Genomic DNA, 27,275 nt, shown 5'->3' with positions numbered 1-27,275 from the left:
AAGTCTAAAATGAGTCCTTCAGGGGGCGCCTGGGTGGCTCAGTCGGCTAAGCGTCCGACTTCAGCTCAGGTCATGATCTCGCGGTCCGTGAGTTCGAGCCCCACGTCGGGCTCTGTGCTGACCGCTCAGAGCCTGGAGCCTGTTTCGGGTTCTGTGTCTCCCTCTCTCTCTGACCCTCCCCCGCTCATGCTCTGTCTCTCTCTGTCTCAAAAATAAATAAACGTTAAAAAAATAAAAATAATAAAATAAAATAAAATAAAATAAGTCCTTCAGGAGCTGGAAAGGTGTGGCCAGGGTCATGTTCCTTCTGGAGACTCTCAGGGGGAATCAACTCCTTGACTTTTCTAGTTCATAGGGGCTCCCCCACGTTCCTCCACCCATAACCACATCATTCCAATTTACGCTTCTGTTTTCACATCTCCAGACTCTTCTGCAACTGCCCCTCTCTTGTAATGATCTTTATGATTACCTCAGACCCACCCAATATAATCCTGTCTCAAAATCCCCAACTTAATCATATCTGCAAGATCCCTTTTGCCTTGACATGTTCACAGGGCCTGTGGGGGGTGCATTATTCACCCTACCACAGTGCCCCACAGAAGGACAAACATGGCAAATAGTTTTCATTACGAAATATTTTAAGCTTACAGGAAAAGGTACAGACGATAACATAACAGAGATCTGTGTACCTACCGCCAATCTCAACACTGTACCATGTGTGGCTCTTGTTTTCTCAGTAAGAAAATATTTTTTAAAAATGTAGCAGATTCAGTAGAAGCCCCAGTGTAACTCTCCCCAAACGTCTCCTCCGTTCGAGAGAATTCAAGCATTTTCTTAAATTTGGCATCTGTGTTCATGGCTCTCTATTTTTAGTGTCTTTTTGCTGAGCTCAAATCACTGAAATCGAATGAGTTGCATGCTCATTGGATGTGACACCATGGGAGTCAGCTGCTGGAAGCTTCCTTGGCCCCACCCTCCCAACGCAGGCCACTATCCCACTCAAAGAGTACCGGGTGGGGTGGGCGGGGGATGACTGGGGGGTTGAGATCGGAGGTGTAACAAGGAAGCCAGCCTGAAGCAGAGGGTAAGGTCAATAAGCCTGAGTGAGAATTGTGGTCATGTTACTTCGTGGCTGGCGTGACCCCTTGGAGGTTACTCAGCGTCTTTGCTCCCGTTTCCTCATCTGTAAAACCAACAGAATACTTGTCAGACTTGTTCAGAGAACTGAATGGGATAAGGTATGAAAACATCACGTAGAACACAAACAGCGTTCCCATGGCCAGAATCATATTTTTGTTGGTTACTGTTGTAATTGAAGGCGTTCCCCAGGGCAGAGGTAAGACAGTCCTCCCTGAGCACAGGGAGAAGATTTGTAGCTCCAGGGGACTGTGGGCAGATCCTTTCTTGGCTGGCTGTACAGAAGGTTCCAGGAAAGCCCGAGGCACGGTGGGTGGTGGGAACTTCCCAGTAGCTCTGCCTCCCGGGGAGCCAGGGAGAAAAACTGAACTTTCCAGAGGCCAGGACTGCCAGCTTTCTGGGATCCGCTGCCCTCCCCCCCCCACCCCCCCCCCCACACACACACACACGGTGGTGTAGCCTGGAGCCCACCCACCTCTCTGCCCCAGCAGCAGGAAGCAAGCTGGAGGGGGCTGACAGCAGGTGGGTGGGCTTAGGAACCTGGATCCTTTCCCTATTCCGCATTGCTCAAGGTGAGATTTCCTCTGATTCATCTTTGTCTTCCTCCTGCCCCCTCCCTGCCGCCCCCCCATACCTGGTGCTCGGGAAGCTACATGACTTTGAGCTGCTGTCGGCCCTCCGGGATCTCAGGTTCCCATTTCCAGGGACCTGTTACAATGGAGGCTCCCAGCACGGCACTGCTGACTGCCAGTTGAGGGAGGGCCCCTGGCTGCCCAGAATTGCTCATGTTTCTGAGAAGAAGCTCAGAGGCCAGGGGCCCGGGGAAAGCCTGTTCCCCATGAACACAGAGTGTCCTATTCATGGATGAAGGCTCAGAGCACTTGCCCTCAGGAAGTTGGGCAAGATACAGCGACACACAGACAGTGGCAGAGCTGGGGTTGCAGCCCAGTCTGTTTATCTGACTCAGTATCTGTGGCTGGGGCCATCTCCTACCCCTGCCCCTGTCCCTGCCCACCATCAGTATCAGGGCGAGCTCCCTGGTTCAGGGGGGACATCTTTGATGCCTCATGTGACCAAGACCCAGGGCTGAAGCTGGAGAAGCTCCTTAGGCTCTGTAGTGGGGAGAGCACACACAGACTGTACCCCAAGACCTCACTGTCAGAACCCCTGTGCCCCCCCAACCCCAGCTCAAGCCCCAGGTAAAGGGACCTTCCTTCTCCCTCCACCTGAATCTCTGGCTGCAGATCAAAATCTGGCTTATTGTGAAAGACCGGAAAATAAATTTTCCCTTTATAGGGAAAAATGAGACCTTTTGTCCCTAAAGTGGACACGACTGATGCCATAGCTAGAAATATATTCAGCCACAAATAGTAATAATAATAATAGTAAGAAAAATAACAATAATAATAAAAGAAACCCTGACCAACATCTTAAAGAAATAGTTGTTTATTTTTCTCATATAAAATGACAGGGCTCTGGGCTGTGGTCTTTCTCATTCTCTTAGCTTTCCCCTCATGGTGTCAAGATGGTTGCAGCAGCCCCATACATCACATTTTTACACCATGTTCAGAAGCAGGAAACAGGGGGTGATACCAGGCAGAGATTCTTCCTTATCAGCAAGCAAAGACTATTTTCAAGAACCCAACCCTTTCTTCACATCATTGGCCAGAGGGGTTATAAAGTCTTCCACAGCAAAGCCAGAAAGGGTGTATCTGGCCTTCCCAAGCTTTGCAGTGAGAGGAAGACAGGAAGAAAGGTTTAGGGGATGACTTTGAGTCAATTGACCCCAAGTACCTGCCACAACTGACCAGCCCAAGGGCGCCTGATTTTGGACAACTAGACTCAGGTGCAAAACATATACGATTTTCTGATGAAGGGACCAGAGACTGACCTGCAAAGCTGAGGAAAATTCTTCTGGTTTGGACTGGAAAAGAGAGTTTTAAAACTTGTGCCTGAGCGTGACAGACAACTCCCTGGATGAGACTTCACTTTCGGGTGGTGTTCCAAATGTTTATCGAGGTGTAAACAAACACCCCAGGGGCGCCTGGGTGACTCAGTCTGGTGAGTGTCCGACTTCATCTCGGGTCACGATCTCACAGTGCGTGAGTTCGAGCCCCACATCGGGCTCTCTGCCGTCAGTGCAGAGCCTGCTTCAGATCCTCTCTCTCTCTCTCTCTCTCTCTGCCCCTCCCCCACCTCTCTCAAAAATAAACATTTGAAGAAAAAAAATCCCAAGATGTAACGGCTTAAGCAGGATAATTTATTATCTCTCATGGTCTAGGAGTCAGCTGGGCTCAGTGGGGCAATTCTCACTTGGGGTCTCATGAGGTCGCAGTGGGGGCTGGAGCCCATCTGAAGGTTTCTCTGCTTCAATGTGTGTCTCCTGGGCTGGGACAGCTGGGGACCCCAAGCATTGCTCTTTCCACGTGTTCTCTCCACTTGACTAGCCTGGATGTCCTCACAACATGGCGGTCTTGGGATTGTCAAACTTCTTTCAGGGCAGCTGGCTCCACCCTAAACAAATGTCCAAAGACAGTTTCCATGAGAGCCTTGCAGGACTTCTTAAGGCCTTGCCCTGGAAGACCTAGAACATCCCTTCCACCTCGAAATGGAAGGAAGACCCACCGGAACCTGAGGTGGGGGAGGGGCCGTTGAACTCCACGTCCTAACATGAGGGAGGGAAGGACTTGATGGCGGCTGCGGTGATCTGAGGTCATAGGTGACCCCAGCGTGGCTAACCTTCAGTGAGGAAGGAACAGTGAGGCCTTCATCCGAGGCACAGAGAGGCCCCGAGGGAAGGAAATATGCAAGGAGTGACGTCAGAAGAGGGACCCACAGAGTCCGGAGGGAAGTATTGGTAATGAAATGCTGACCTAGCCCCAAAGCGGCTCCCTGAACAACCAGTTCTGAGAGGCTCTGATCTTGTGAAACCGTCCACAAGGGAGGTGTGGCCAAATCTCCCACGAGGCTCCTGGGGGACAAGGAATTGCCTGCGTGGGAGCCTAAAAACAGAGGCAGAGAAGGGCCTTTGATGGCTGGGGTGGGGACGCTACTGCGCGGTCCGGAGTTGAGTGCCTAGGAACCCCGTGTGACACCATAAACACCTGTCTCATTGGGGGTCTGGCCTTCTTCTCACCATCCTTTAAATCAGGAGGTGGCAAACTACAGCTCGTGGGCCAGACCCAGCCCTGGGCCTGTTTTTAATCCAACCAGGACTAAGAATGGTTCTAAAAGATTTCAAAACAAGGGCAGTGGCAGGGGGGGTATGTAGCAGGCATTCAAGTGGCACTCGAAGTCTAAATATTTATTATTTGGCCCTTCACGGAGAAAGGTTGAGGGCCTCTGCTTTAAACAAAGAGTGTGACTCCCACCGGTGTCCAGAGAGCTGATTTTAAGTGTCACTAAGTTACTTCCTTTTTGACTCTCTCTCAATCCTCGCTTCTTCTGGGACCAGGGCTCAATTGGGGGCGGCTCCGTCTTGAACACAGGACTAACATTTGCAGATGTCCTTTACCTAGCTAGAATTGTGTGGTATTGTTTTGTTTTCGCTGTGTTTATATCGTCAATGCCCTTCACGGCTCTGACGTTGATTTTTTTTCACCCATTATGTACAAATTTCCTTTTGAAATAAACTCATTACATTAAAAAGTAGGAGAACTTCAAGAACTTTCTATTTACTAGAAAACAAGAGGGGGCGAGTACTGATGTGGCAAATAAATAGTGAGGGCGGTGTGTGAGTGACTGCGTTTAGGTGTGCGGGCTCTGAGCTTCTGCCTTGGTCCTTCTCTGAGTCTCCTAGCTCTTCCCGGCCAGATGTGTCCATCTCCCAGACTCTTCAGCCCCATTCATATGCCGGTGACCCCCACGCCTGCACTGCTAAGTCAGCCTTCTCTGAGTTCCAGAATGGCGAAATCAACCACCAACGGGACGTCTCCACTTCAATGATCCAGGGGGACCTAAAATAGAACGTTTCCACAAGCAAACTTCTGCTCTCGACCCCACCTCTTCCAAATGAGGCACAGTGATTAGATCTCAGGCTCTTGAGTCAGGCAGAACAGGGGTCCAAGTTCCTGCTCTGCCACTTACTACTACCTGACCTTGAACAAGGTGCATCATCGTCTGAGTGCCAAATGGACTTATTGAGAGGAATAAATGAGATAATGGAGGCACCGCACTCAGCACAGAGTTGGGTACATAGAAAGCTAATGTCAGCCATTACTATCATCATTAACTTTTTTTTAAGTTTTATCTATTTATTTTCAGAGAGAGAGAGAGAGGGAGCTCGAGGGGCAGCGCGTGTGGGTGGAAGGGCAGAGAGAGAGGGAAAGAGAGAGAATTCTAAGCAAGCTCTGTGTGCTGTCTGCCCAGAGCCTGACACGGGGCTAGAACTCAGGAACCATGAGATCGTGACCCAAGCTGAAATCAAGAGCCGGATGCTTAACCGACTAAGCCACCCCGGTGCCCCAGTCATCATTAACTTTTAAAGTTCTTATTTGAAAAATTGTCACTACAATACAATTGACCTCTTCGGGGGTGTACAATTCTTTGAATTTTATTTATTTTTTACTTTCTTAATGTTTATTTATTTTGAGAGAGAGCGAGAGCAGAGCCACCCAGGTGCCCCTCAATTCTTTGAATTTTAGCACATCCCCAGATTCGTGTAACTGTCCCCATGACAGAATACACAACAATCCTGCCAAAACTCCCTCCTGCTGGGCCTTTCCATTCCCCACTTATGACCTCTGGCAACCACTCACCTGTTCTCCCTCCATACAGTTTTGCCCCCAAGAACGTCATAGAAATAGAACCTGGCCGGATCTAACCTTTGGAGACTGGGTGCTTTCACTCCGCCTGAGGCCTTTGTGATTCATCCGAGGTGCTGTGTATCAATAGTTCCTTCCTTTTATCGTGCAGGGGTAGACACACGCTGAGAATTGCTTCCTTTCTTTTCACCACGCCAGATGGACACAAACAGACTCCACAAGGTCTTGGCCTAGAAATCCCTTTCCCTGGGGAAGCTGGTGGCCCCCATACTTTACCTCAGCTGCCCTTCCCCTCAGTCCCCCACAAGCCTTCCAAAAAGAAGAGGCTCCGAGGGGCACCTGGTGGCTCAGTCGGTTAAACATCTGACTTCGGCTCAGGTCATGATCTCACGGTTTGTGGGCTCGAGCCCCGCGTCGGGCTCTGGGCTGACATCTTGGAGCCTGGAGCCTGCTTCGGATTCTGGGTCTCCCTCTCTGTCTGCTCCTCCCCCGCTCATGCTCTGTCTGTCTCTCAAAAGTAAATAAACATTGGAAAGAAGATTTTTTTAAAAAAAAAAAAAAAAAAAAAAAAAAAAAGAGGCTCCAAGTCTAACCGTACGGTTTGAGGGAGAGAAAACCCTTGGTCCCCTCCGTGATGGTAAATGGAAGACACCAAGGGGCTGACAGCTGGTGTCTGGGGGACAGCACTGATCCCGGATCCCTGCGTGGTCCGTGACTTGCCATTTGCAGTCATCTGGCCAGGCAACGTCAGGGCAACCTGTTTTCCTGACACACACACACCCCCCCCCTCCAACATACTAGTCACAGGACAGAAAAGGCTGGAGCCCGTGAGTAGGAAGAAGAATTTCAGAGGGCGAGGGAGAGGTTGAGCAGGAGAGACGGACTGCTTGTGGCCTGAATAACATCTTTCTTTGCACTGTTTTCCTCCTCCAGATTGGTTTGGGGGCCCGGCCCAGCTGCCGCCTTGGCTCACTGCTCAGAATTCTGGTCTATGCGCACGTCCTTTCTCAGCACTGTTAGAGAACAGAAGTGACCCTGGCCTCCGAGTTGTCCTAGGAACGTCTTTTTTGCCCTTTGTGTGTCCTTCTGTCCATTCCTGGGTATCCCAGGGCTGGGTCTTAGGGCAAACGCACATTAAGGAGAGACAGGGAGTGAGGGAAGGAGGGGGAGAAGGAGAGAGTTTGAACCTCCTTGCTTCGTAAGAGCAAAGTCTGGTGGCCAGGCCTCAGGGTCTTTCTGACCTGCCTCGGGCCCCGAGGGGACCCTTGGTGGCAGTGGCATTAATAACTGGCTTAGTTCTGCCGTTCACTGTGGGGCTAGTGAACTTCGGTTCAGGGAGAACAGGCTTGTTCTGGGTCACAGGGCAAAGCGAGCCATGGGGTTGGGCTCTGGCCAGCTGGCCTGGGTGGTCCGGCTGCTGCTGTCGTTTTCACTTCCTCTGGAAGTCCCACGCACCTGACCTCAGAGGCTGCTGCCGTGTGTGTGTGTGTGTGTGTGTGTGTGTGTGTGTGTGTGTTTCCCCCAGGGGATTGTGGTTCATGGCTCTTCTGAGCAGCCTGGGTAAGACGACAGGGTTAGAGCTTTCCGACCGGTAATGGAAACAAGGCCAACACCCAGAAACACGAAAGCATTGACATCAGACAAGTGAGTTAGAAAACACGTCCCGTCCCCTAGACGTGGCAACAGGGCATTCGAGCGGCTTCACGGGTTCTAATCCTGGCTGTGAGTGTTGTCTGCTACTGGCCCACAGAGCAATTCTCCGGCAATCCGGAGAATTGCCTTGGTGGACAGGAGCCATCTAGTCATGACACCCTGTTGCGGGCGATTTGCCGCAAAGACTTTATGACACAGGGCTACAAAATCCCATCCCCTTGTGTCGAGATGGAACAGCCCTGTGGTGCCACTGACTCCAGAATTCCCAGAGGATCTGGCTGTGGTCAGACCTCAGCTGAAAACAGCCTTGCCTGCCTCTCCATCTGCCCCTTCCTGCTTCCCCTCTTTTTTTTCTTTCTTTCTTTCTTTCTTTCTTTCTTTCTTTCTTTCTTTCAGAGAGACAGAGAGACAGAATGTGAGTAGGAGAGGGGCAGAGAGAGAGGGAGACACAGAATCCGAGGCAGGCTCCAGGCTCTGAGCTGTCAGCCCAGAGCCCGACGCGGGGCTTGAACGCACGAATCTCGAGATCGTGACCTGAGCCAAAATCGGATGCTTAACCGACAGAGCCACCCCGGCGCCTCCTGCTTCCCCTCTCTGACCGGCTGTCATCCCGAGAGCTCTCCCTTCCAGTGCCCTGTGCACAAAAACCTCCGTCTCAGATTCCGCATCTAAGGAACTCAACCAAACTAGCAAGTGGGACCAGCACGAGGCAAAGTTAAGGGGACCTCGTTTGCCAGAAGAGCTTGGAGCTTGTGGACAGACCAACTGGAAGGAAACCAGATTCCTTCAACCTGTTCCCAGCTGGGTAACTGACGTTTAAAGTACAGCAGGTTAGGGGCGCCTGGGTGGCTCAGTCGGTTAAGCGTCCGACTTCGGCTCAGGTCATGATCTCGCGGTCCGTGAGTTCGAGCCCCGCGTCGGGCTCTGTGCTGACAGCTCAGAGCCCGGAGCCTGCTTCCGATTCTGTGTCTCCCTCTCTCTCTCTGACCCTCCCCCATTCATGCTCTGTCTCTCTCTGTCTCAAAAAATAAATAAACATTAAAAAAGTAAATAAATAAAAAATAAAGTTCAGCAGGTCATGGGGCCCACCCCACTTTCTCCAGCATGGGGCTCCCGGGTTCCAGCGTCACACAGAGAAAAATTGCCCTCTGCCTGACCCCTGGTGAAGGCACTCAAAGGGACAGGGTCCGTGGGGTGTCTCTTTCTTCACATGATCAGCCCCTCAAGAGGCACACGAGGAGGAAAGCCGATGGAAAGGAAAAGGTATCTCCTCCCTGCATCTCCGCTCTTCTCCAAACCACCTTCTTCCTTTCTCCATCCCCCCCAAGACCACCCACCACTTCTGCAGCTGCCGCCCAAACACCCACCAGGTGCCAGGCACCCCTCCAGGCATCGGGATATGGCGATGATCACCACGGAGCGGCCTGGCTCCCCGAGAGTTCGCGTTCCTGTCAGTGGAGGCTGGAAAAGGGACGTAAGTCTATTAAACAGAAATATTGACTACTGTAAGGAAGAAACAGCAGTTATTTAGGGAGAGACTGAGTCCTAGGGCGATAGGCCACTTTGGATAGGGGTCAGAGAAGGCCGCTGGGAGCTGACCCTTGAGCAGAGCCATCAGCACCAAGAGGCCAGTCCAGCAAAGATTTGGGGCAAGGGCATCCAGGCAGAGGGAGCAGCATGTCCTGAGGGACATCAAATATGTCCAGACTGGGAGATCCAGGGAGATCTCTGGGGAGCCTCTCGAGATTGTTTTCCCTTCCGTCTGGCTCCTCTCGCAGGGATCGTGATGAACGCAAGAACTCGCCTATATCTGCCTGACCTTCGTACACGTTCACGTCGAGGCTCATCGTGACAAGGGAGAGAGCTCTTTGCTGGGGTAGCCTCTCCTCTTCCGGACGGCGAGCTAGGTCCTTGAGAAGGACAGAGGACAGCCTCGTGTTCTCTTTTCAGGGCCTCAGGGAGCACTGGTACAGACTGCTGGCTCCCGCGTGCCGGGGGTAGGGGGTGACAAAGCTTCCTGACCGTGCGCAATGCTCCCTCTCACTTCCCTCTGGATGCAAATGCCTTGGAAACTGACCAACCAAGACGGTCCTTTTTGGCAGCGTGGGCCCCACATGCTGCTTCGAGCCCAGCGAGCAGGGGCCTTGCGCTCTTCTCCCAGGAGAAGATGGAGCCGGGCAAGGTTACCGGTTAACGTCCCAGCAGGCTCCCTGCCGAGGCCTTCTCCCCCAGGCATCCTCACCCAGTGGCTCAGCTCAGCCCCAAAGCTGGCTTCCTTCCTCCAGCCTCCGAGCCGTCTGGGCACCAGCGTGGCTCACGACGGTCTAGTTTACTTACTGGGTCAGGAAGACGTCCAAGGGCCTCAGTGATAGGTCAGATGATTCGACCCCTATCCCAAGGCACAGGGGGCCGTCTACTTGCTTTTGTCATTTCAGGGAGGTCCTGGAGGGTTTCTCTTTCGGGCCCTTCAAAAGCCATTCTCCACCAGCCACTGTGGGCAACACAAAGAGAGACCCAGACCCTGCACGAGGGAGATGACTGTCCCTCTGCCTCTGCCCTGACCACCACTGTGGCAGGGAGGAGAGTGAGAGGCTGGGGAGGGGACCGACAGAGAGGAGGCGGGAAGGCAGGCCAGATGGGGCAGAGGCAAAGGAAATGGGTGGCCAGTCTGAAGACAGACGGACAGAGTGGGGGGTGGGCAGGCGTCAGAGCAGGGGGTACTCAGAGGACGTGGGTGTGACTACCCAGGGGCTGAGGAACGGGCAGAGGTCACTTCATTCAAAGAAGGCACGGCTCAGTTCTGAGGCAGCCCAGCAGAGAAAGGGGGGTACCTCTCGTGGTGGGCGCCCCCACCCCACCCATGCCGAGCCTCCAGAAGAGCCGGTCCTGGATCTGGACGAGGCCTGCACGTGGGGCAGACTGGATTAGAGCCACACAACCCGGGCAACTCCTCCCTCTGCACGCAGCTGAGGGGCAGGACATGCTCCCTTGGGATCCCCGGCTTCCCACGAAGCTAAGTCCTAACAGAGCTGGGGTCCACACCTGCCACCCTTCTCCACCTAAACCGACACAGCCAACACCGAGAGGGACACCGTGACTTCTAGACTCCCTTTAACTCTTAAACAACGTCTGATTCTACGAGACTGGGGCGTCAGGGTCACCTCAGGGTAATAAGGGAGGTGCAGGGGTCAGAGCGGCTAAGCTGTGAGTGGCTGTTTGGTGGTGGGGGCAGTGTTTGCAAAATCCGGGCCACATGAACAATAATAATATGGTGGGATACTTGACTGTAAGTCACATTCCACAGCGTCGATCCTCTCAGTGACGTTGTCCGGCGAGCAGAGCTGGTACGACATCATTCAGGTGTCCCTCCAGAGAGGCGAGCAGGACGGGCCTCCACTTCCTGTGCCTGTCACCCTGCCCGCGACCTTCAGGGTCTCCCTTTTAGGTGCTGGAAGGAAGCTGAAAGCTGCAATCCTCCCAAAAGACCCCTCCAGACTCACTCACAGCACTCGCTGGAGGCAGACCCGCCAAAAATCAATCGGCAGATTGATTTGCGAATTGAATCGATTTCCCTCCCCAACTCATCGATATTTACTTAACTTCTACTTCATAGAGCAAAATCAATTCAGCTTATTCCCCCCTAGAGCGCCCAAGCTAGAAATGATCTCTCCCCCCTCTAAACTTCAAGCCTGACTTGCAGAAAGACGGCTTATCACATCATTGAAGGCTGGTCCCAGCCATCCCTCTCCCCCATCTGCTCTGCCTCCCCGAGCTTGTGTTTCTAACCAGGAGAGTTTCGGCAAGAGACCTCGCTTCCCCAAGGCCGAAGTGTTGACCGTTGCTCAGACAACAAGGCCCAAGCCTCTTTTTCTGATGCTTTTAGCTCTTTGAACTTGTGCTCTCACCAACCCCAGAGCAGCGGGAAGTGTTCTTCCGGACGGCAGAATGCAAAAATCCAGAAATGGCCCCTGTTGCCTGTGGAGAGCTTGTGTGAGATAAAGGCAGGGTCAGGAATCTGGGGTGGGGGGAAAGAATGGGTGATTTCAGTTAGTGCTCGGGTAACTGGAGAGCCCTGGGGAACCAGGAACAATTGGAGGTGTTCCTGTCCTTTACCAGAATACCTTCCAAAGGGATTGGCCATTTCAGTGTAAAAGGACACCATCCAAGTACAAGGGGCAATCGGGAAATTCTTCTATAACTTGGGAGCGAGCAAAGCTTTCTTAATCCTGACTCAACGCCCAGAAGCAATACAAGGGAAGATTAATAAGTTGCAAGGAATTGAAGTTTTGCGTGGCAAAAAAAGTTAAATTAGATTGAAATAAATACGGAAGTAAAATGAAAAAGACAAATGATCAACTAGTTAAAAAAAAAAAAAGATTCACAACTTGCATCACAGAGAACGCGTTAATATTATTAGCGTAGAAAGAGCCCCTCGTGTAAGTTAAAAGCCCAACCACCAGGGAGAAAAATGTACTAAAAATATAACCGGTTTTCGGAAGAGGCAAGGCAAGTGTTTCCAAACCACAGGGAAAGATGGTCAACCTCACTTAGTGAAAGAAACGCAAATTGTCCCAAGGAACTATTGCTGGCTGATCAGGCTGGCCAAAATCCAAAAGTTTAACAAAATCCTCTTTTGTCCCGGCCTGAGAAAACAAATAGTCTCACACTTTGCCGATGTGAATGCGAAATGGGACTGTCCCTACGGAAGGGAGTTTGCCAATAAACTGCATGATCCGTTGATCCTGCAATCCCACTTCTAGGAATCTATCCTACGGATCCACTGCAAATAATACAAAAAGACGGAGGGATGTGGCTGTTGGTTGCAGCTCTGTTTTTAATAACCAATAAACGAGAGTACATCCACACAGCAGAGTACTCCGTAGCCGTAAGAAGAATGAGGAAGTTTCCCCCAAAAGATTAAAAACAGAATTATCGTTTGAAAATATCGCTGGCACCTGGGTGGCTCAGTCGGTTGAGCGTCCAACTTCGGCTCAGATCATAACCTCACGGCTCGTGAGTTCGAGCCCCGCGTCGGGCTCTGCGCTGACAGCTCGGAGCCTGGAGCCTGCTTCGGATTCCGTGTCTCCCTCTCTCTCTCTGCCCCTCCCCCAGTCTCACTCTCTCTGTCTCTCAAAAATAAAATAAAAACATTAAAAAAAAAATTAGAAGCAGACACTCGGAGAGGCAGTCCTGGGTCAAGTGAGACCCAATCAGACAACGCTTGTGAGATGGGGGTGGGGCGGTGTCTAACATTCCCCCGGAAGAAGAAGGAGGTCTGCCACCCTCGATGCTGCTGGAAGATAGCCTGGGGATGAAGCTCCATGGGTAGGAGCAGACCTGAGAGGGAATTGCAGAGGCATGGGGCCAGAGCCTTCATGAAACCGTGCCTCAAGTCCACTTCCTGATTTCTCAGCCACATGAGCCAATAAATCTCCCTCGTTGCTAAGCTAGTGTGGGTTGGGTTTTGTTGCTGGAAATCAAAACCCTCCTGACCTAGGCAGACCTCCCTGCTCTCTCATCCATCCACCTCAGGCACAACCTCAGAAGCCACGGCCCTCCGCGGTGGTTTTTCCCTGGAGGTCTCTCACGGGGTCTGGCCAAGAGGCAACCGCACCCATGCCCTCCATCTTACGTCAACAGTGAAGAGAGTCAATCTGAAATCCAGGAACTTTTCGGAAACATCCCCCTTCCTAGATGTGGTGGAGAGTGACAGAAGGTCCTGGAAGCTGGGCTTTCGGCACTTTCGTTGTTCCTTCTCATGCCTTCGAGGCCCTCCTAGGGATAACCTGATAGACAGAATTCCCTGATTCCATTCACTTGTTTCATAAGCATTTACTAAACCCCTGTGTGGGCTGCCCCATCAGGGGTCCTGGGCAAATAGAGAGGGGTGAGGAGCCAAGGGCGAGCTGGAGCGGAGGGCCGAGTGATCTGGGCAGGGGGCAGGGGGTGAGGAACGGCTAGGAGTGTGGGCCCTGAATTCAAACCGTGGGTGTTCTTGGGCAGGTTACTCTGTAGTCCCCTGCCTCAGTTTCCTCATCCGTCAAGTGGCATGTTTGATATATACTTAGTAAAGACTCAACAAGCATTAGCTTTTATCATTCATCAGTAATTTTTATTATGATCAGATTCTTTTTTAAGAAAAGGGACTGAGTAAACCCCACTCAGCTGGATAGCTTGGGCCTGAGGACCCCCTCCCTTGGAATGCAGGAGTTCAGGGCTGAAGGAGTGACTAGGCTGATGGGGCTTAAGGCAAACTCCAAAGACCAATTCCAACTCGTGAGATTCCTAAGAGGAAGAATGGAGGAGGGGCCCTCCCTTAGTCCCAGTTAAGTGCAGAGAACCGTATCTCGAAGAGGGAAGAACCCTTCTGGGGCAAGGATTTCACCTTTCCACAACTCCATTCAGCCACCCAGAGTTTGCTCAGAGGCGCTGTCATGGGCCGGGGCCAGGAACAGAGATGACAGAGAGCTTCCTGTGTCCACTGAGTCCTCAGTCTCCCCTTGGCAACAGAGGAATGATAGTGCTGTGGCACACAAGTGCCTACTGTCACTCGGGAAAGGCTGAAGGGACCCCCGTTAGAGGAGGAAGGAGATTAGCTCCCATCTGGGAAGCTTCCTGGCAGAGGCAGGGTTTGGACTGGAGTTTGGGAGAAGGGTAGGTCTGATATGTCAAAGGGGACAGCTTTGGGGAGGAAAGACTTAAGCGCAGGGACGGGGGTGCAGCTCACACAGGACACAACGCTAATGGACAGGCAGGAGGGACAACGGGAGGGGATGAGACCTCATGCGGCCCCAGCCTGCTCCGCCACCTGTCAGGCAAGTGTGTCCGGCACGCAGGGGCGGCTTCTGGAAGCAATTGCCCCGAAACGTGAGTATCGCTCAGGACAAGGAAAAGCCAAGGGAAGTGTCAGGAACTTGGATGGCCCCTCAACAGATTTCCTCATTGGTTTGATTCCAACTCTCGTTTCCTTCTGTCTGACTCCTGATTGGAAAGTTCGGGCATTTGGAATGTGTGCTGACCAGTTATGAGCCATGCTTTGTTAGCTGAGTGACTGAACGAAAGTATGAGATCAGGTAGCCTCAAAGGCACATTCCTGGCTTGAAAACTCTGCCCCATGAAGGAATCTGTTGCCATTCAGATGATGTTAAAGGCAAATTGAACGGGGGACACCCGGGTGGCTCAGCTGAGCGTCCAACTTCGGCTCAGGTCATATCTCGAGGTTCGTGAGTTCAAGTCCCACATCGGGTTCACTGCTATCAGCACAGAGCCCATTTCAGATCCCCTGTCCCCCTCTCTCTGCTCCTCCCCTCTGTGCACGCTCTCAGAAAATAACTAAAACATTTTTTTAAAAAGACAGATGGACTGGAGAATTGATTGCAAATGACAGAAAACATGTCTATTCCTGCATCTGGGGATATAGGCCATTTTAATCATCGCACATAGCAATGGCTGGAGGGAGAGAATGGTTCCCCAGAGGAGAATCTGGATCTAGTATAACCGGAAGGGGGTGGTGAATGTTGGGGAAGTAGGTGTGAATCTTGGGGAAAAAATCACCAACTCCAGAAAAAAGCAGGGCATCCGGGTTCCTCCCACTGTTACCACATGCACACCCAAAATGTTGAAAGAACAGAACAGGTAAGCGAGTAGGAAAAAAAAAAAAAAAAAACTAGATACTTAATTCTGACTAATCGTTCCGGAAAATTAAAAAAGGCAGGGATGTTTTTGAAAGGGGGTTCCGTGCAGCTAGAACTAAAGAGGTAGGAAAGGCAAGGGCAGGCAGTCTCCCCTCCCTTGGGAAAGCTGTCCTGGGTCTGACTTAGGCAGACAGGCTTCTTCTAAGCGTCTGTCCTAGACCACAAGCTTTGTTAGAAAGTCCTCTACCGAGAAAGCTGAGGGGGCACTCAGGGCCCTGCTGGGGAGGTGGGATTGCCCCAGTTGGGAAGGGGGTCATGTTAAGTGCCCTGATAAGTAGTCAGCTTCAGCTCCAGGTACCCAGAGGCTTTTTGGGAAGAGTTTACTTGATGCTCAGATCCTATGTTTGGAATGAGGGGTTGTGAGCCCTTGGAGGAGGCATTACCCACAAATCCCAACCCTGGGGCGTCCACCAGTGGCTAAGCAGAGGTCTCCAGGCCCATGGGGAGCACTGTAGGTCTGAGGAACCAGCCTCGGTCCCTATTAAAAGTATGTTCTAGAAATATCCTCAGGTCTCAAGAGTGGGTCTGGACGCAGCTGCCCTGCTCAGCGATGCCACTGAATAACTATGGGTCCCCAGGCTTCCCGGTCATCTCCGAAGCCTGCCAGACACAAGCATCAGGCTCAGGAGATAGAACTCAAGACCAAGCCCACAAACTGAGCCTTGCAGGACCCCCAGTAGCGTCTTCTGAAGAATCGCCAGCTCCCACCAAGCAGACTCCAGCTACTAATCAAATCAAACCGCTGATGTTGAAAATCACCCATTTGCTGCTGGTGCGATCATAGCGACTCCTTTAAAAGCGCCGACCACCCACTTGCATGCCTCGAATTTTCAGAATTGCAGTCGAGGCCTCAGGGCCCCTGATCTGGAAAACTGCTGCACAGCTAGGCCCCGGGTTCCGGTCACAGCCTGTCTCCGGCCAGCTGTGCTACCTCAAGTGAGGCAGTCGCTGAACCCCTCTGACCTGCGGTCTCCCCCTCTGCTTACCGCCTGGCTACCTGCCCCACTTCCTCCTTAGAGGCCTCGTTGGTTCCAGCCACCATAAGGTGTCAACTCAGTTTGTGTAAACTCTGTGGCATGTTATGTTTACAGGATGATAACGACTCCAAGAATGCTCTGGTCCCATCTCCAGGAAGCACACGGCCCGTTCTCTAGTAGAGAGAACCAATCCTTTGACATGTCTACCCAGGCCCCTTGTGGCCTCCCACGGATTCCTCTAGTTGAGGACACATTCTGTGGCCACAGACGCAGACAAAGGGGACCAGTCCTCAGAGCAGGGAGCCCGTGACCTTGGCATCACTGTCCCCAGCTGGTGGTCACAGCCCCCAATGCCTCGTAGTGTCCCCAGGTCTCTCCTGCAGAATAAGCCTCACACCCCCAGACAGACTCATCTGCATGCTCTGTGAGCGAGGTAGAAAGAGGTGGAAAGAGCCAACCTGTGAGACAAGGGCTGGGCGGGAGGCCTGTCCCTCAACAACAGGGAACGTGAGTAGGAGCTGAGATCTGAAATGAAATCCAGCACGTAGTTGTCCGAGAATGGACATTCTCCACTCTGCAGAGGGGAGGGAGGGAAGCCTCTCAGAGGATATGTGAGCTGGCTTCTGAAGACTGGGTCGTTTTTCAGGCAGAAAGTTCAGGGCAAAGGGACCGGCTGTGCCAACTTCTCCAGGTATGAGGGCATCGCTGCTGGGCCGCGGGGAAGGGCTGGAGAGGAGGTCCCGGAGGGGAGTGTTGGGCAGCGGGCAGGGCCTCGGGACACACAGAAGAGTCACACTTTTGTTCTTCTTTTAAAGTAGGCTTCGAGCCCAGCGCAGAGCCCAATGCGGGGGCTTTAACTCATGACCCTGAGATCACGACCTGAGTTGAGATCAAGAGTCGGATGCCTAACCGACTGAGCCACCCAGGCACCCCCACTCTTTCCTTGTTTTTAATTGAGGTATAGTTGACCCACAATGTTATGTTAGTTTTGGGTGGAAAAGTCACACTTCTCCCCCACCCCCCAGCCCCCAGGGCAGTGGAGAACCCTTGGGGAGCCTTTCATAAAGTTGGGAGGGGCAGAAAAGAGACAAGAGGGCAAGGCCACAGGTGGGAGCACACACAGGCAGGAAACAAGGAGCCTGGGATGCCAGGAACAGCCACAGATGACTGGGGCCTCCTCTCCCCAACCGGCATCAGAAGACACCTCCAGCTATAGGCAAAGCGTGGACACCGTGAAAGACCAAGGACGTCACAAGTGTCGGTTTTCCCAATGGAGGTGCTCCCAGCCCTCTCTGCCTGGCCCCTGCCAAAGCGAGTGCCTCACCCTTCTCTCTCCCTCCTTCTAAGCCCACTAGCACTGCTCCCCACCTGCCACCTCTCCTACTGGTGGAGGCAGTGTGGGGGCAGGGGCGTGACTGAGCCCAGACTGGGTAACATGGGAACGCCACGGAGCTGGGTACCAGGCCATGGGGCGTAGCATGAATTGTGACGATGAGGACACCCACAGTGGGGGAGGGGGCAGCCAGGGTAGCACGGGGGAGGGCTGGCTCCAGATACCGTAAATAAATACAGGCAATAAAGTTCAGAAAGGCCAGGTGACCTCTCCAAGGTATCTCCAAGGGCAGATAGTCATGGGGTCTTTTAGAAGGACATCATCAAAGGCAAGATCCTTGACCTCCAAAGGCCTCCAGTCCAAAGGCAGAGGCCAGCTCTCCACTCGGCATGATGATTCTAGAAGAGATCTCCAGGGCTGCAAGCTGCTAGAAATGGAAGGGCTCCTGGGCTGTGCTGGGGTCTGGGGACACAATGTAACACGCAGCTCAAAGTCCAGTGGGAAGGTAGACAAGCAAACAACAGCCAGGGCCCGAGGGATAAGGTCCCCGGCAGAGATATGGTGTGCTGGGCTCTCCCAGTGGGAGCTCCCACAGAGGCAGGAAGGCCTGAGTTGCCTTAAACACGGAGGCCTTCCACTCTCAATCATCCTCAACGTCCCAGGTCATGGCTTTGGCCTTAACCTCTTGGAAAGGGGGGATCCGGAGCCCCTAGACTTTGAGTCTACATTGCCTCTGGGTTTTCAAGAAGTGTGTTAAAGCCAAGTTCTCCGAATCGCGGCTGCATCGTCTAGAAATGTACCAGAATCTGCCTCGGTGTCATTGTTTCCAGTTTTGAAGTTTCCGAACTCCAACTTTCTGCACACTTCGCTTTCCTGAACCTCGGGGTTAATCCCAGACACTTGAAACGTTAGCTGTTCACTTAAAACACCAACCCAGTCCCTCCCGGTCCCCACCAAGGCTTCCAGCCCTGGGATTTTTCTTCAGCGTCCTCACCTTTGCACCAACTACCTGGGGTCCACTTTTTCACATACACATCACGTGATATACACATTCTAGCAACAAGTTTATCGTTGTTTTTAACAACCACGCTGTATTCCACCTTGTGTCCTGGTCTACATTTTCAGCTTGTGTTTCTGCCAGTGACCATGGCCTTGGGCAAACCTGGCCTCCTACAGGTCTCTCACCTCTTTATTTGTAAAACATGGTGATGTGGAAACTCCCAAGTCTTTTCGCAGCCTTAACGTTGCAAGTGTCTTATGACTTTCCAGCTGTGGAGTCCTAAACTGTAACCCTAGGGTGACAGTCCCTAGAAGGGAGAGGCCTCACTGTGGGGTGGGACGACGCTGAGGAAGAAATAGGTAGGAAAAGTGATTACCACTAGCCCCCTTGCTTGGCTGGGTTATCCAGATCCCTTCGTTATTAGTCGAGCCTAGGCAACCAGCCACATGCGAAGATGGGGGTGTTCACCCACTCACTCCTCATAGTGAAGCTACAGCCCTCCAAGCCTCCTAGTCTCTCCCGCCCCTCGATGACAAAGCACTTTTGGAGTCAAAGCTCAAACCCTCCAGACCAGCAGAGTGCTGAGTCACGGTAGGACAGCAGTTGTCGACCACAACCCCACCCCTGCACCCCCACCCCCCCACCCCGCCTCTTCCCCCTCCAGTTCTGGAATAAGCCAGTGTCTTCCAGAAAAAATAAAAACAAAAGCAACAACAACAACAAAAAACTAGCCCGGCTCTTCTCTGGCTTGCCCTCCCTCCCGCCGCTCCCAGCCCCAAGAGGTGGCTGTCCCGGGAGGCCAGCCAAACGCCCCGCCTCCCCGCCTCGTCCAAGTCACGAGGAGCTGGGGCTGGAGGAGCAGGGAGGCAAAATCCTGGTCAGCAAAGGTCCAGAGGGCAGGTCACAGCTTTGAAAGAATCTAGAGGCTTGGAAATGGCAGTTCTAACACTCAGGGTTCCCAGAAGGTGGGGAATGGCAAGCAAACACACACACACACACACACACACACACACACACACACACACACACACACTCAGCCCAGCACAAGATTTCCCTTTCATTCTTCCCAGCCAGCCTCTCCCAATGGCTTACCACAGTCAAAGCTCTCCCTCATGACTGCAACTGTGTTTTTATCTGAGCACAGAGCCAATACTCATTATTGAAACCTACTTTCTGCAATAGACCGACTTCCTTCAGGTGGGTCCAATGTCATGCTGGGTCTGTCCGCCTGGATGTCCTGGAGGCCCCGAAAGTCAGCACCCAGGGTCCAAAAGCAAGCTTGCCTTCCCTCCAACCTGCATTTCGTCCCACACTCACCCAGCTCCTAGGGGCTGGGAGCTCTCTTGCCCACCCCCCACTCCTTACTTCCACCCTTCGCACTACCAATCAGCCACCTCGTCCTGTCTATTCTGTCCCCCTCATATCTCACATCTTCTTGCTGTCTCCTCTGCTGAGAACCAGGGCTGTTCCCTCCCAACCAGTAACCAGCCCTCTTGCCTGACTGTAATCCACCCTCCACATTCAATCCTGCAGCCGTCTTCTGTTTGCTCGACAGATACAGAGCACCTAGTAACAAGCGTCTTGCAAAATGCTGGAAGTGCAGGATGAAGAAGGCAGAAACAACCCTGCCCTCCAGGAGCTTACAGTATCCAGCAGGAAAGATAAGCAAAAAGTGACTTATGCGTGCATGCTATATAATCATACACACAAGTATTCTATACTTTAGTTATTCGTTGTCACTACTTAACCAAGCTACAAATATCAACTCAATTTGTCATTTGTATTTTTTTTAATATTTATTTTTCAGAGAGAGACAGCGTGCGAGTGGGGAGGGACAGAAAGAGAAGGAGACACAGAGTACGAAGCAGGCTCCAGGCTCTGAGATGTCAGCATCGAGCCCAACGTGGGGCTTGAACTCAAGAACCGTGAGATCATGAACTGAGCCGAAGTCGGAAGTTTAACTGACCGAGCCACCCAGGCGCCCCTGTCATTTGTATTTTTAACTTGGTTTATGGCATCTTTTGTCTTACAGCTTGTTGTTTTATGATTCCATTGATGTGAAATTCTAGAACGTGCGAAGTTAATCAATATTGAAGAATGTCAGAAGCTGGTTGTCTTGGGGGGCACAGGGAAAACTTCTGGAAAGGGATACAAACTTCTAGGATAATGGAAATCTTCTGTATCTTGTTTCAGCTGGATTCAAGGGTCAACACTGGCCCTTAATCAAGCATGTAAGATTCTGCGCATTTTACTGTAATTTAAAAAATTAAATCACTCATTTTTGCAAAGAAAAAACAGTTTTGTTGGCTTTTTATCTACTTGATTCCAGTCTGTTCCATATTCCTATAGCTATACCCACAATTTTTCTTCTAGGTATGCCTCCCTCAAAGATGTAACTACGTGTATTTTGGACTTACCAAGTTTTTGTAGGACCATACCCTCTGTTCTTTTTCCTTGAGTGCTCTGTACAACTGAAAGGACTTACTAGGAACAATTTTATTTTATTTTATTATTTTTAAATTTTTCAATATTTATTTTTGAGAGAGAGACAGAGTGTGAGCAGGGGAGGGACAGAGAGAGAGGGAGACACAGAATCCAAAGCAGGCTCCAGGCTCCGAGCTGTCAGCACAGAGCCCGACGCGGGGCTCGAACTCACGGACCGCGAGATCATGACCTGAGCCGAAGTCGGCCGCTTAACCGACTGAGCCACCCAGGTGGCCCGGAACAATTTTAATTCATTTTCACAAACTCTGTGTGAGCCATGTCCTTGATTTTGGTCACTGTCCTGAGGATTCACCTTAATCAGCATTTGCTACTCAAAGTATTTCTCCATTTTATTTTTTACTGGTTGAAAAAGACAAACAGTTCTAGCTTCAATACCACAAGTCCCAGAAATTTTGGATTCTCTCTGTTCCTCTTGCAAATAGGCCAAGTCTGTTCTAAATTCCTTCTTCCTGTAATCAAGTGCAGCTGATCACCAAGGTAGTTGTAGTAACTTTCAGGTTTGCAAACTTGTTGCAACAATTTGGAGCTCTTACAGGAATTGGGAGTGTCATCGATTTTCTCTTTGGCAGATTCTTTCTCTTCTGAAGACACTGGCTGTTTTTATTTGGCACAATCCCATCGTTGATCGTCCTCCGCATTGTCTCGTGGCGGCCAGGTGCCACTCTCCCACGTGGCTGAGTCTGTCACCTGCTCTCCGTGTCACTGGACCTCTCAGCCATCCAACTTTTCATTTTTTTTAAGTAGTCAATCTGCCAACTGCCCCTTTATGGCTTTTTACAACCTCAAAAGAACACTCCCTACTCCAGAATTTTAAAAGATAATCTCCTAGATATTCGTTTAGTAACTTCATGGGTGTTTTTGTTTTTTAAAGGCTTGGATCTTTAATCTGTCTGGAACACATTTTGAAATACAATGAGTCATTTTTTTTTCATATGACTCTCCATTGTTTCAACATCATTTGTTGAACCCATTCTTTCTCCCCAAATTTGAAAGGTCACTTCGGCATCTACGAAGTTCCCATAAGTACCCGAGTAGGACTGTTAACACTGATAGATCATCTCTTCCTGAGCCGGTACCAAATGCTTAGACGACTTTATATAGTACTTTTTAAATATCAGAGAGGGCAAATCAGGCCCTGAGGGCAAACCCTCAGAACCTTTTTTCCGACAAATGCTTATCAGCTATTCTACACATGCATTCTTCCAAATTTAGGATCATTTCGTCAAGTTCCAAAATGTACCGTGGAGTTTTACAGAAATTGCATTGAATCTATAGGTTTCCATGGGGGACAAATGACGTCTTCACAAAACTGAGGTTGGCTATCCATGGTGTTTCTTCCTTTATGCAGGTTTTCTTTTCTGGCCAGCAACAAACATTTCTAATTCTCTTCATATACTTCCTGTTCACTTTATTCCTAGGTACTTTAAGCTTCTGTTGCCAGTGTAAGTTAAAAATACTTTTTTCTTGTAACATTTTCTAACTGCTGTTTACTGCTAATATAGGAGAGCTTTTCTATGGATTCAGTGTAAGATTTCCAAAAATAAAACTAATGTAGTATCTCCCTGCTTAGAAATCTTTAGTGTCTCCAGATCGCCCAGGATAGAATTTAACCCCTTTTTATGGCCCACAGGCTTTCCCCACCTTGACCCTCTATCCGCCTTCCAGAATTCTCCAACATAGACTCTATTTTCCAGGCCAACACTTTCTTAAGGTACCTTGATTAGGCCATCCATTTCCACACCTTTGCATATGCTGTTCTCCCGGCTTGGAATTCCCTTCCCCATCTCCCTCCCTCCCTCCACTCCACCTTCTTTCTAGCTTTTTCTTCAAACTTAGCTCAACTGTCACTTCCCTTGGGAAGCCTGCCCTGACCTCCTATCCCAGACACGCTAAGGCACCCCTTGTCTATGCTCTCCCAGCAGCCTTCTGCTTATTATTTTTTGTAGCTCTAGCCCCACTAAAATTTTCTTCCTGAAAGTAACATGTGCTCGTTCATTTTGAAAGGAGTGTAGCAAAGACCCAAGAAAGAGAAATCACAGTAATTCCATCAGCAACTTCTTTTTTTAGTAGAGCTCCTTCCCTTTTTAAGGTTGGGGAGTTCAGTTTCCAGTCTCACGTCTGTGAGCACCCCGAAAGGGGTCTTGGATAGGTCTCCCACTTGTGTTGAAGGAACCCGGTTAAGAACAGTGAACCTCGAAGCCAGCGGACTGGGAATCTGGAAGACAGGAGCCCGGGCCTAACCCCATTTCTGCCATCCCCGAATCCACACCTACTCGTGCCTGGGACACAGCTGCAAGCCACACCCAGTAGCCCTGCCCTTCCAGGGTTCCTTGCACCTGTCACGCAGGTCATTCACTGGCTTCTCTCCAAGGGTAACCCTAGGAAAGGTCTCCTGTAAGTGGGGCCCATAAAAGAGGCCATCTCAAAATGGCCTCATGGCTTCGTCTCCAGATCCAAGTGGCTTCTCCTGTCTTTTCTTTAGAAAAGAAAATCGTCCTCTGGATTTTCTCGGACGCCCAGGCGGCCCACCCCGCCGGGACTCCCTCAGGGAAGGCCCTGTCCATGCCTCTCGGGAAACAGCCCGCCCAGCCTTTGTTGTAGAAGCTGCAGGAGGAGCCATATTTGCTTTCGGCAAAAGGCGGACGGGGTCGGAAGGGCGGGGGACAACCAGGGACGGGCCGAGGCCTGCATTTTGCTCCTTGCTAGACCTTGAGGAAGAGAAAGCCAGCCTTATCCCAGCCACATCTCTGACTCACACGGCCGCCTAGGGCCTATGTTTCCAGTTTCCCAATTTGCATGACGAGGAAGTCGCCTCGAGTGTGGTTAACTGCTGCCCTACCGCTCGGATTTTTAACGTGCCCTTGGCCAAGAGCCTCGGGGAGCCCGCCCAGGGCCTCAGGAATCGCCCCGACGCCCCGGGAGCCAGGGGCGCTTTCCGTCGGCTCCGGGACCCGGGACGCCCTGGGCCCCGGGCTCCGAGCTGGACTTCCTGCCCTTCCGCACGTCTTCCCCACAATTGCACCAAAGGCGCGGCCCAGCGCAAGGACGCCTCCGGCCCCACGCGCGGCGGGACACGCGCGGCCTCCCCCGGCGGCGCCGCCCTCCCCCAGGGCCCCAGGGGCGGGGCCGCGCGCCCACCGGAAGAGGCGGGGCCTGTCCCGGCGGGCGGGCGGCTTGATTGGCCCGAGCGGGCCTGACGCCCGATCCCGCTATAAGTGCGGGGCCGCGGCCATCTGCGCCACAGTCTGCCGAGAGTCGCCGCGGTTTCCTGCTTCAACAGTGCTTGGACGGAACCCGGCGCTCGACCACCCCCTCCGGCCGGCCGCCCAGAGCCAGCCCTCCGCCATCTCCTCACAGCGCCCTCGGACCGCCCCAAGGCTCCCACCGCCGCTCCAGCGCCGCCACCGCCCGCCGCCGCCGCCTCTCCTCAGCCGCCGCCATGACGACCGCGTCCCCCTCGCAGGTGCGCCAGAACTACCACCAGGACTCGGAGGCCGCCATCAACCGCCAGATCAACCTGGAGCTCTACGCCTCCTACGTCTACCTGTCCATGGTGAGCGCGGGCGCGGCTTCTCCGGGCCGCGGGCGGCGGGGCGGGGCGGGGGTGTGGCTAACGGGCGGCCTCTCCCGCCTCCGCGCGCGCCCTGCAAGAAAATGGACGTTGCTCGAGGTCTCCCGGGACTTGCGCAGACATTCTGGCGAGTTCGCCCTTTCCGAGTGTCCCCTGGCAGGGCCGCCTCTGCGCACCCCCTCTATATTTAAAGAGAGCCTGGTTTGCTGAAACCCTGGAGTCGGCCGCGGTTGCGACCAGTACGATCCTGCAGCGAGGAAGGTGGTTTTGGCCTTTCCATCCCTTCCCCTGCGTCGATCACGTGATCCTGGGGTCGTCCCTTGGCTTGGGTAACAGGCGAAGTGGTCCAGCCCCCATCCTCTCCCCACCCCCACCGCCCCCCCCCCTTTCGGGTATGGCGGAGCCTGCTGGGTAATGGTGTCGGATAGCAACGGCCGGGAGGGGCGGGGGTGGTCTGGTGCTAAGTGGCTTATCTCCTGTAGGCTGACCACTCTCGAGCAGCCGTCGCCACCCCTCTGTTGTGCTTATCTCTGGGTCCCACTTGAATCGAAGCGCGGAAATCTCCCCTTGCGAGGACACAGTTGTCTTAGTCATCCGTCCTTTTTCCTGGATACTTAAACCTTATCTTTTTGGTGCCTGAGAGTGGTGGCCCTCTAACTGAACCCGTGGTTTTCGGATAAAGTACATCACCGGTAACTGGGCAAAGAATTTTTCCATGCGCCAATCAGTGGGCTCCGTTTTCCAAAATCCTGGTTTTGAGGCGAGGTGGTGGGAGTTTTACTTAGAATTGTCTTATGATTGTGCAAATTATCCAAGAATAGACATGTTCCAGATGCATTTGAAAACAGGCCTGGATTTCCATGACTGCCGTTCCATTTGAGGAATACCTGAATACAGCAAGTGTCTAAATCTGAATCAGGTTTTGTTTTTGTTTTGTTTTCTGCTGGCAACATATTTGTATTCAGGGTTTTTGTTTTGCTTTTTTTTTTTTTTTTTTTTTTTTTTTGCTTTCTGCTGGCAGTGTATTTGTATACATTAGCATTGCCCACAGCTCACCATCCCTAATGGGTTAATTTTAGAAATTTGTTAAATTTAGAAATTTTACAGGCTGCTGTAAGCTGGCAAGTTCATGTTCTGACAGGGGTTAACCAGGGAGTAGAGAGAGAAGGCACTATTTGTACAGGGTAAATACTCCCACACCCTCTCCAATCAAATTGGACGTTGGGCGGAAGAACTTTGCACTAATACAGAGCCTTAAGAAATTCCATGCTGGGGGCAATTCCATGGTATTCTAAAGGTTCCTTGTAGTAAACTTTCAATTTCAAGGACCAAAATAAAGACACAATAATTACTGTTGTGTTCATTCCAGGAACACAACCTGCCCCCAGTGTCCTTCAGCACAGATCCCTTTCTTGCTGCGCTTTGAGAAAGAAAGGCTTAGGCCAGCAGAGTGCCTTTCTTGGGACTCCTTAGCCTAACATTGATGTTCCCCTTTCAGTCTTACTATTTTGACCGTGATGATGTGGCTTTGAAGAACTTTGCCAAATATTTTCTTCACCAATCTCATGAGGAGAGGGAACATGCTGAGAAGCTGATGAAGCTGCAGAACCAGCGAGGTGGCCGAATCTTCCTTCAGGATATCAAGGTGAACGAAAGATCCTAGAGGTGCCGTGCCTCCTCAGTAAGCTACCTAGCAGTCCTCAGGTGTCAGGAATCACTCGGAAGCTAGCAGTTGCCCTGGTAAAACGAGGCAACTTCGGGATTTTGTGCTTTTTTTAGGCTTAACCATCTAAGCTAAAGGCAGCAAAGAGTAGTGGGCGAGGGTGTTAAGTTGGAAGCTGTTGCAGGAGAAACTTGGATGTCCCTTGTGAAGCGCACGTTTGAGGTGCTTGCTGACTTGTGGGCTGGTAGAGGCTGCAGGTGCGTTGACCTGACCTCCTCTCGTTCAGAAACCAGACCGTGACGATTGGGAGAACGGGCTGAATGCGATGGAGTGTGCGTTACACTTGGAAAAGAGTGTGAATCAGTCACTACTGGAACTGCACAAACTGGCCACTGACAAAAACGACCCCCATGTGAGTACTGACAACCGGGGAGCCCATGGAGGGAACCGTTTGCCTCTCCTGGGAAAGCTTACCAATAACGTTCTTCCCCATTTCTGTTTTCTAGTTGTGTGACTTCATTGAGACGCATTATCTGAATGAGCAGGTGAAGTCCATCAAAGAACTGGGTGACCACGTAACCAACCTGCGCAAGATGGGGGCTCCCGAATCTGGCATGGCAGAGTATCTCTTTGACAAGCACACCTTGGGAAACAGTGATAATGAGAGCTAAGCCTTAGGCTGTCTTCCCATCGCCACACAGGTGACTTCCCTGGTCACCGAGGCAGTGCATGCGTGTTGGGGTTACCTTTCCCTTTTCTAGAAGTTGTACCAAAACATCTACTTAACTTCTTTCATTTGTACCATTCCTTCAAATAAAGTAATTTGGTACCCAGCTGTTGTCTTTTGAGTAGTTGAGATGGGCTAGAATTGGATCTGGGTCCTCTGTGCAAAATCTGTGACTGCTGCAGTTCAACCACGGTAACCAAATGAAATGCCTAGGAGGATTTGTATTTACTAAACTCTTCAGTTTGGGAAAGA

General features: G+C 51.7%; 1 protein-coding gene and 3 long non-coding RNA genes across 4 annotated transcripts; 2 read left to right on the top strand and 2 right to left on the bottom strand.

Annotated features, from left to right (window-relative positions):
• Positions 1-617: 617 nt before the first annotated feature.
• On the bottom strand, positions 618-1,959 carry LOC115525702. Its single transcript, XR_003972440.1, has 2 exons — positions 1,772-1,959; positions 618-1,183 (listed from the first exon to the last, which is right to left on the bottom strand). It is a non-coding gene; the product is annotated as an uncharacterized LOC115525702 (long non-coding RNA).
• A 1,421-nt stretch (positions 1,960-3,380) lies between these two features.
• On the bottom strand, positions 3,381-3,914 carry LOC115525741. The gene is made up of 2 exons (XR_003972450.1): positions 3,763-3,914; positions 3,381-3,651 (listed from the first exon to the last, which is right to left on the bottom strand). It is a non-coding gene; the product is annotated as an uncharacterized LOC115525741 (long non-coding RNA).
• Positions 3,915-19,411: 15,497 nt separating this feature from the next.
• Positions 19,412-20,404, top strand: LOC115524545. The gene is made up of 3 exons (XR_003972129.1): positions 19,412-19,754; positions 20,113-20,267; positions 20,365-20,404. It is a non-coding gene; the product is annotated as an uncharacterized LOC115524545 (long non-coding RNA).
• A 3,836-nt stretch (positions 20,405-24,240) lies between these two features.
• On the top strand, positions 24,241-27,129 carry FTH1 (ferritin heavy chain 1; the record flags this gene model as incomplete). The annotated part of the gene is made up of 4 exons (XM_030333836.1): positions 24,241-24,615; positions 26,132-26,278; positions 26,583-26,708; positions 26,803-27,129. Coding segments are annotated over 4 exons (813 nt in total), but the record flags the coding sequence as incomplete, so codon positions are not given.
• Positions 27,130-27,275: the final 146 nt, after the last annotated feature.

The sequence above is a fragment of the Lynx canadensis genome, chromosome D1 (genome assembly GCF_007474595.2).
Source record: "Lynx canadensis isolate LIC74 chromosome D1, mLynCan4.pri.v2, whole genome shotgun sequence".
NCBI lineage: Eukaryota > Metazoa > Chordata > Mammalia > Carnivora > Felidae > Lynx > Lynx canadensis.
This window is presented reverse-complemented; position numbering and strand designations above follow the sequence as displayed.